The following is a 10443-nucleotide window of genomic DNA, read 5'->3' on the forward strand; positions in this document are numbered from 1 at the left end:
TTTTTTTTCAAGCTTGGATGGTCCATAAAAAAAGACAAGTGTAAATAACAAAATGAATAAAAAAAACACAACACCTTAATTTGCTGAGAAAATTTAATGAAAAAGTAAACATTTTCAGCCAAATCTACAAAATACATTCACCGACATTGGCGATTTGTGCCGAAAAAATTGAAATATATAAGAGCAGATTGCATGATGCATGCATTAATTCTAGATATTCTGAAGGGTTGCCTTCGGCCTGGAAATACTTAATCAGACGATTAGAGAGCTCTTAATTTAATGCCTTGATTTTAATATTTTTGCATATCTTGCATTTCATTGAATTTCATATAATGCATTATTATATAACATTTTAATATTTAATTATCCTATGCATATACAGTAGAGCGTTGATTATCCGACCCCCAATTAACCAATCACATCAGTTAACCGACCATTCTAGTCGGCAAGTTTCAAATGTTCGCTAGTGATGTGGCATTACAATATTTGGCTATTTCTTGGCTACTTTAATATTATTTTTGTTAAAGTTTTGCATTTGTGTTTTAGCTGTCATCAACGGCTCGACCATTGAAGGGAAGCCAATATTTAAATGAGACTTAATTTTCTAATTATGAGTGGTTGTTTGTTTCGTGAGCAATAAAATAATTTTAAAATAATTTTTAACGACACAATAGCGACGATTATTATTTTAAAAAAATTTGTTAGGCTAGACATAGATGAAAATTCAATGCAAAGTTGGTTAATAGCGATATACTAATAAACTAATTACATGGGATATACTAATATTCTAATATACTATACTAATAATGTATTTTTTTCCTTCTTTTCGGTTATCCAATTTTTTCAGTTATCTGACCAACCTGAGTCCCCAATTGAGTCAGATAATCGATGCTCTACTGTATTTATATACATATTTTGTTATTTATAATAATAATTTTTATTTTATTTTATTTTATTTTTCTTTATACATGTATATGTATATGTCATTCGTTATTTTATTTTATTTGTATTTAAATTTTTGCTCTATTTTATTTATATTCAAATATCTTAGCCTGATGATGGCCAACAGATTTGGCTGAAAACATTTCCCTTTTCATTAAATTTTCTCAGCAAATTAAGGTGGTGTGTTTTTTTGATTTACATACTGCTGAGTGAGTATCAATAACAAAATGAATTTATTACCAAAAGTTAGGTACAAACATGGTTACTTTTTGACATAATCACTGTGAAGATTGAGGCATTTATCATATCTGTGGATGAGCTTTTCCATCTCCTTGTCATAGAATGTTGCTGCCAATAATTTGAGATGGGCCCTAACTTTTTTTTTTGTTTAAGATCGTCATTAGTCTCGAACCTCTGCCCTCCTAGCCACTTTTCCTGTTGAGGAAAGAGGTGGAATTCACTCGGCACTAAATCGGGGGTATTTAAAGGTGATGAAGACTTCCATCTTTCAGACTTCCATTCAGCTTAAAACTTTTTAATATGTGAAGACTTCCACCCCTTTCCTGAACTGAAAATGGTGCTAGCAGGGCAGAGGTTTGAGTCTTATATCTTGTATTGTAGTCAGGCCTTATTCTAAGGTTTTTTTCTACTGCACAAATATCAGTTTTGTTTTGGCAAGCATTAATAAGCTGTTCTAAAAGACATAAATGGAAAATAAGGACAATACCATAAATCTTACATCTGTAACCTGTAATTATTTATGAATTTCAATTACCATTCAATTTTAAACATTAGACTTGTGTAGTATGCACTGTGAACCTGCATGTGATATAATTTACTACACTATAAGTGCACTGTGGTTGCGGATTATAGTTTAAATAATAATAATGATATTGCAGCTGCAAAAAAATCTATTGTATATATTCAATACAAATGATAAATCCTACCAACATTCCTTCCATACTCTTATTTTACCCATGAAAAAAAAAACTACAGCAAATAATTTGTATTGAATAATTTTTCTGTTTTTGAACAGATTATTTTTTAACAGAGAAAATTGCTCTGTTTTAAAAAAATTTTTTCTGTTTAAACTGGTTTTCTTTTTATTTAGGGTCCATTTTGGACAGGTTTTACCATACACTATAATTTAGGTAAATATTTTAAGTTTAACATAACCAGAAGAAAGAGATAGTTATAAAACCTAAATACGACAATTAATTACTACACAAATATGGGATTCCCATTGCACAATTCAAAATTCCCATTATACATTTTGTATCCAGTTACATGTTAGAATATATACTGATTGTAGCCAAAAATAAATGACATAAATATATCATTCAGCTCTATTAAAGTTGTATTATAAATTGTATTATAAATTTAGATTTTTAAATTCTGTTTTGTTAAAAATATGTTAGAGTAAATCTTAAATTTACATTATATATCTTATATCATACAGTGGTGCCTCATATAACATACTTAATCCGTTCCAGGTGCACGTCCATTAAGTGAAAAGTTCATTATACGAAACGCATTTTTCCATAGAAATACATGTTAAAACATACAATTCGTTCTGCAGCATAAAATAACCATACTGTACCATAAAAAAAATGAAAATGGAGCACTCACTAATTATGCCAGGTAGTCAGATGTTGTGAGGAGGTTGTGGCAGAACACTTTATTCACACATTCATACAGATACAGACTTTTTACAGATGCAGCAGATCTCTTTTTATTGTTTTTTAATCGGCGTCAGATTCAGGAGAGGCTACTGGGGCTTGCAGGGTCAACTCCTCTTGTTCCATCCTTTGTCTTTTGGCAGCTGGCTTCTTGAAAAACATGTCCAAGGTGGTTTGTTTCTCTCTCTTCTTCAACACTTATCAGAAATGACGGGCAAGGGTGTCATTGATCCTGTTGTGCTCAGCTCTGTTTGGATAATGAGTGTAGGTAAACTCCTGAACCTCTCCCCATTTGACAAGGAAGTTTTTGTCAACTTTTACTTCTTCTGATGATTTCTTGCTTTGTTTCAATTGAAATCACCTTTCTGTTTTTTTAGAAGCCATGATTTGCACAACACTTGAATAAATGTAAATATCCTGCACTGAGGTGATGTACGTAATAAACAAGGGAGCAAGCTGAATCCCAACAGGAGCTCTGTACTTCAGATATACTAATAATATATTCTAATAATAATAATATATTTTAAAAATAGCAGATTGTCATTGGCAACGACAAAAGAGTGAAACATCATTTGCACTTGTTCGCAGAAAGTCCATTGTTCGCTTCACGTAACTGTCGAACGGGAAGTCTGTTGTTCGCAGCCAGTCTGTTGCTCGAGTCACGTAATGGCCAAACAGAAAGTCCATTGTTCGCAGCGTCCGTTATACGAGGTGCACATTATATAAGGCACCACTGTATTTCTGTTGTAAACCAATTGCTAAAAACATTTATATTCATTCTGGTTATTTGGTTATTCTGGTTTCTCTTCACTAAAAGTCTTATATGGATAATTCAACATCCTTTCTAATTTTTAAATTTTTTTTCTTAGTTTAATAACATATGTAGTCTCTTGAAAGCCTTTCTCATTATTAAACTTTTATATCATAAGAAAACTTCTAGTATATAGGAAAGGTGTAGTTGGAAAATGATTCAGGTATATCCTTTCTACATGTTTATGTACTGTACTTATATTAATAATCTAATTAAATTATATTTTTCTTACTTTTTTTTACATTAATCTCCATCTGAAACCGAACTTTGTTCTGATTCATTCTCTTTACAAAATAGTACTAGTAGCTTTAAAAATATTTTTAGGAAAGTATTTAGATTTTTATTATGTAAGATATTTAATGTTTTTAATGTTATCATTTGTAATTGAATACTTAATACAGATATATACTTGTATATTCTTTATTAATACTGAATAAAGGATATACTGTATATGTGTGTATATATGCATTCAAGATGATCAATTTGTATGCCATGTAATTCTATATAATCAACTATTCAATTCAAATAAAAATTTTCATTTTGAATTATTAATAAGAATATATAACTGAATTTGTATGTTTATTTTTTCAGAGCTTCCTTGCCAGAAATTTTTATACTATGAAATATATGGCACTTGTAATGGCATTTTGTATCAATTTCATTCTCTTATTTTACAAGGTAAAGTTTAAATATATATATACATACAATAAAAACTCAATATAACAGACCACTATGAGACTGAAGAATTTGGTCATTTATAATGAAAATCATTTTATCATGATTACTTGTTATAGACTTGTCTGTTATATTGAAAAGTCCATTACTTTACAGATTAGACATATTATATTAGAACAGATTTCAATAACAAACATGGAGAAAATATCTGCAATTTTTGAATGTTTTCTCAGGTTCAGATGCCAAATCAATATATTTTTACCTTGTTTTAGTGGATGTTGTTACCACGAATATAAGGGAATTCTACTGTATATTGTGGTGAGCACGTGGTGATGAATGAATTCTCACAAAGAGACAGGAATATAAAACAATAAAACGTGCTTTATTTTACTGTATGAACATATATACAGGAAAGGTTCGTTGATTCCGACCTCCTTGTTCCTCACTTTAATTAAACAAAGGGAACAAACAACACCGATTGTTGATTCACAGTGGAGCTAAACTTTTCTTTCGCGTAACAAAGGAGACACTTAATTACTAACTTAAAACTACTTATAACTAGAAGAGGAAAGGAAGAACAAGAATTAGAATAGAATGGGAGAACAAAAATGGAAATTCCTAGTAAGGAACGGGTACCCGAATGGTTGACTGCGGTGGTGGCCACAAGATGATTTCGTCTTGGAATTCTTTTCTTCTATGGGGACGGAGCACATGCGAGGACCCAAAATTCGCTCTTAAGTCTCGGCTTTACCAATGTTCTTTTTTTCTTCCAATGCTATTTCTATCTTTAGTGTTCTTCGTAACCCTTCCGGCCGAAGCAACACCGAACTCGAGACCGCTCTCTCCGACGGTCTTTCCTCCTCCGGTCCAAAGCCAAAAGTGTCCTTATCGTCCCCCACTTGCCCTCTGGGCTATCTTCACTCCTTTGTCCCGAAATTGGGTCACTGACCACCCACATTCAGACGAAAGTTCCAGAAAGTATAGAAACAGAACAAAGAGAAAGGGGAATAGAATATTCTTATATATACATATATAAAATAAAAACAACAAAATATACTGGTGTACCACCACATACGCCCTCCCCTTACGAACTATTTACCGTAGTGAAGCTTACGGTAATCCAATCTATGTCCTCGTAAGTTGTACCGTTGAGGTGGTGGAGAGGGGGTTTGGATTAACATTACAATTATCGGTGGTATCATGTTCCTCATATTCGCTATGTCGACCACTGGCTTGATTTTCATGGAATGTTGCTCTTGGTAGTGGCATAATACATCCGCATACATCGTCTTCGTCCATACCGTTAGTTGGTTCTTCCTCCCCTTTCCTATCGGGAGGTTTTCTCATCCTTCTTCTCTTAACATTCTCATACATGGGGAAGTAGCATGGTTTTAATCTATCAACGTGCACAATACAGGTGTTCTTTTCCTGATCGTCGCCGATTTCCATGGTAACAGGACCTAACTTGCGTCTTATTCTAAATGGGCCCAAATACTTGGCCGAGAATTTTCCGTGACTCTTATTTCTTCCCTTTCGCAACAGCCATACCCTTTGTCCTACTTTCCAATCAGAATAACCCCTTTTGTTATTAATACGTTCCCTATTATAAGAATTCCATTTCCTACCTAAGTCATAGGCGGCCTTCCGTATGGTATCTAACCTGTCCTTAAAGGTAGTATCTAGACGTTCCTCCCGGTCATCATCAGATGATTCGTCGGGGAACGCTATAGGGAAGTGAGGGTCAAAACCATACAGCAAAAAGGCTGGGGATTCATTTGTAGAAGTATGAGTTGCATTGTTGTAAGCGAATAACGCGGGTGACAAAAAGACATCCCAGTTACGGTTATCCCCCTGTGAAATGCGGGCCATAGTGCCAACTATGGTTTTATTGAAGCGCTCACAAATGGAGTTGGCACATGGCTGATAAGCTGTTGTCACATTATGCTTGATTGCTAGTAGATTACAAACGTCCTGGAATGTTTTGGATGTAAAATTACTACCGCGGTCGGAGATTAACATGCTAGGGCAACCGTATCTACAAATAATATGATTAAATATGGCCTCGGCTACACTTTGCGCCGATTGGTCTTTCATTGGTACGGCTTCAGCAAAACGTGTGTAGACATCAACCATTGAAAAAATATACCGATTTTCGCTCTGTGATCTCTGGAGGGGGCCAATGATATCTATCGCTATTTTCTGGAATGGAAAACTAGCAACTTCAGTCTCCTGAAATGGGGCACGGCCACGATGGAGGTTATATTTCTGGCAGACCTTACAATTACGGATGATGCGTTTTACGTGCGCGCGGAGGTTTTTAATGAAGTAGTATCGATCTATCAGGTTGCAAGTCTTTTCTAAACCAATGTGACCCGACAAGGGGGAACAATGAAATGCCCATATTAACTCCTTGACTACACTCTCTCCCACGCAAACTTGTTTCCATTGACGGAGACCAAACTGCCCTGGTTTTTTGTGGATCAAAACATCGCCTTCTAGCGAAAATTCCGGTGGAATGTTATCGTTGTCGCCTACCGGGTTATGGGCTTGGTTGGAAAAATGGTGCTTTAAATTTTTAAATAACTTATCCTCCTCCTGAGATTTGATAATTTTTTTCCATAGATCAGAATTAACAGAGACAACATCACACGCGTGCAGGTCATTAAAATGTATAGCCTTTTCAGGCCTCGACAATAAATCGGCTACAAAATTCCTATTACCCTTTATATGGCATATGTTAAGGTCGTAATCAGCTAGCTCAATCGACCAACGCATAAGCCTCTTATTATGGTTCTTCATACTCTTTATGAATGAAAGGGGCTTGTGGTCGGAGTGAACTTCGATTTGTTGTCCCAACACGATGGGTCTAAAATGACGGAGAGACAATATGATAGCGAAACATTCCTTTTCCACCGTGGAATAATTCAGTTCTGCCCCGCTAAATTTTCTACTAAAGTAACCCACTGGGGAAAAATCATTTTCAATTAACTGACCTAGCACCGCCCCAGCGCATTTGTCCGATGCGTCCGTGAACAAATGGAAGCGGGAAGAAAAATCGGGATGTCTCAGCAAAGATGGGTTAGTGAGTAACTTTTTAAAACGATCGAAACTAGTTTGACAGTCCTCATTCCAACAAAACTTCGCTTTCTTCCTTGTTAATGCCGTCAATGGCAAGGCTATGTCCGAGAAGTTTGGTATAAAACCGCGGAAGAAGCCCACCATTCCTAGGAAGCTACGTACGTCCTTCACATTATGAGGGGGTTTTATTTTGCGGATAGCCCGTACGTTATCCGGATCCGGACGTATGCCCTCCCGGCTTATGACGTGTCCTAAGTATCTGATTTCATTAGCAATCAGTTTGCTTTTTTTGGATGAAGCTTCAAGTTGGCATCATATAACGTCCCGATAACCCTGTCAAGGAGTGCCATGTGTTCCTCGAGCGACTTAGAGAACAAGACTATATCGTCTTGGAACACGTAGCAATTGATTCCGATGAACGGGGCCAAGAGGTTGGACATTACATTTTGAAAATAACAGCCGCTATTCTTTGCTCCTTGGGGTAAGTGGCACATCTGATATTTCCCCCAAGGAGTTGAGAAAGCGAAAATGTGGCGGATGGATGGATCGAGGTTGATTTGGAGATATCCCGATTTTAAGTCCAAAACGGAAAAGTATTTACTGCCGTGGAATTTTCCCATAATCTCATCTACACGGGCCAAAGGGAACTCTTGGTTCTCGGTTACCTCGTTAATATGTCTAAGGTCTAATGTCATGCGTAGTTCGCCGTTAGCTTTTTCCACGATATGGATGGGCGAGTTCCATCCGGACGAACTCTCCTCAATAATACCGGCTTTTAGATATGAATCTGTTAGGGACTTTAATCCCTTAAGGTAGCACTCTGGGATGCGATATTGCCTAGTATTAATCGGTTGGTTCGATCGAATAATAGGTTTGTGGGACGGACCTTTCATTCCTGTCAATTCCTCGATCGAGTGGGCAAAGCATTTAGGGTATTTGCTAAGGATGCTGTGAATTTCGTTGCTCCTTACCGACCCAAGATCATCAAGTCCTTCGACTTGGATAGGGGTGTTAGCGAGGCAATCTATTGGAGAGACGACGCTGTTAATTGCGTTACGCGGCTTAACATTCATCCGTTTGCCGAGATCTTCGGTGATTTTCGGGATGTCCTTAATGATGTCCATCCCTAATATAGCCTCGTATTCCGCGGGTTCAGGGAAGGGCATACACGGTATGTTTACGTGGTGTTCTACCTCTTTATAACTTACGGTGACACTAACGAGTTGTTCGCACTCTGTTACCACCCCATTTATGCCCCTTATTCCAAGTTTTTCTTCATTAGCTCTAGCTCTCTTGATGCAATTCGGCGGTATACGTTTTAAAACTAACGAGCTTATCAAGGACTTTTCTGCTCCAGTATCTATGAGCAGGGTTACGTCTAGATTATTCATCCTACCCTTAATGAGTGGGAGGTATTTATCAGAAAAAAAGACGCGCGTAGCCAGGTTTAGTGTTACACTAGGAGCGCGATACTGGCTATCATAACGCTCCTTTACGAGTTTAAATTCGCCCTTCGATGGTTTGGACAATCACGAGCAAAATTCCCCCGGCGCCCACAATCATAGAACTTTATATCCGCATTTCGGTGGTCCTTGTCTTTGCTACTACTAGCGAACTTTTCAAAGGCTTCAGCTAGGGCATCAACCCTTTTTTCCAGTCTGTCGATCCTATCACCGTGACAAACGTTTGACACTAATATATTATCTGGTTCGCTGTTAACTGGTTTTACGTTTTCCTCCACTATAGAAAAAACCCCCCTACGTTCGGTATGGTTACTGCAATCAGATTCGATCTTATCTTCGATTTCCGAAAATTCAAAAGCCTCCTCCAGAGATTTTGGGGATCGCCGCAATACATTCCCTCTTATCCTTCCGTTCAAACCTAGAATGAACCTTTCCTTAATTATATCGTCGCGCAATGAGTCAATCTTAGCATGATCCTTTACAGCGCGGGACAACAGAGTTTTAGTCCGCACGGCAAAGTCCGTTACGGATTCGCTCGCACCTTGTTTTAAATTTAGCAGTTGGTCTAATACTTTCTTTTCTCCAGTTCTCTTTCTTTCAAAACACTTCGTTAAATCGCGTCTAATATCTTCGTACGAACAAGGATACTGTTCTAACAGGCAAAAGAAAGTAGAAAGAGGTTCCCCCTTTAGTCTTGCTTGTAGTACTGCTATCTTTACCCTATCATTCCATCCTGCTAGGGTGGCAATGTTTTCAACGGAAAAAAAAAACTGTTTAATATTTACAGAGTCACCTTGAGTATTAGAAAACGTGGGAATCATCCCCAAAAACCCCGTTACAACTAACGGAACACCGTCATTAGATCCGTTACCATGGATCGTGCTATCTACAGGATTGTTTGTAGCCATGATATATATAAAAAGGAAACACAAATATAAAAACTTATACGGACTAAAATATGCGTACAATCGAAAGTTCTGCAGATAACGTAAGGACAAGGAGATTTTACTGTCAGAATCCTGTCGCGGACGCCATTGTGGTGAGCACGTGGTGATGAATGAATTCTCACAAAGAGACGGGAATATAAAACAATAAAAGTGCTTTATTTTACTGTATGAACATATATACAGGAAAGGTTCATTGATTCCGACCTCCTTGTTCCTCACTTTAATTAAACAAAGGGAACAAACAACACCGATTGTTGATTCACAGTGGAGCTAAACTTTTCTTTCGCGTAACAAAGGAGACACTTAATTACTAACTTAAAACTACTTATAACTAGAAGAGGAAAGGAAGAACAAGAATTAGAATAGAATGGGAGAACAAGAATGGAAATTTCTAGTAAGGAACGGGTACCCGAATGGTTGACTGCGGTGGTGGCCACTAGATGATTTCGTCTTGGGATTCTTTTCTTCTATGGGGACGGAGCACATGCGAGGACCCAAAGTTCGTCCTTTAGTCTCGGCTTTACCAATGTTCTTTTTCTCTTCCAATGCTATTTCTATCTTTAGTGTTCTTCGTAACCCTTCCGGCCGAAGCAACACCGAACTCGAGACCGCTCTCTCCGACGGTCTTTCCTCCTCCGGTCCAAAGCCAAAAGTGTCCTTATCGTCCCCCACTTGCCCTCTGGGCTATCTTCACTCCTTTGTCCCGAAATTGGGTCACTGACCACCCACATTCAGACGAAAGTTCCAGAAAGTATAGAAACAGAACAAAGAGAAAGGGGAATAGAATATTCTTATATATACATATATAAAATAAAAACAACAAAAATATACTGGTGTACCACCACAAT

The 10443-nt window shown here is 37.1% G+C and overlaps 1 protein-coding gene across 1 annotated transcript in view; it reads left to right on the top strand.

Annotated features, from left to right (window-relative positions):
• LOC111638197 (ryanodine receptor-like) overlaps positions 1–10443 on the top strand; it is a 98130-nt gene that overhangs the window by 27422 nt on the left and 60265 nt on the right. The window contains exon 13 of the mRNA XM_023383868.1: positions 4024–4110. Coding sequence (XP_023239636.1) covers positions 4024–4110 — 87 coding nt within the window. The remainder of the gene's footprint in view (positions 1–4023; positions 4111–10443) is intronic.

Source organism: Centruroides sculpturatus, unplaced genomic scaffold, assembly GCF_000671375.1.
Source record: "Centruroides sculpturatus isolate CEXI.00-Female unplaced genomic scaffold, Cexi_2.0 scaffold1127, whole genome shotgun sequence".
In the NCBI taxonomy this organism is placed as follows: Eukaryota; Metazoa; Arthropoda; class Arachnida; order Scorpiones; family Buthidae; genus Centruroides; species Centruroides sculpturatus.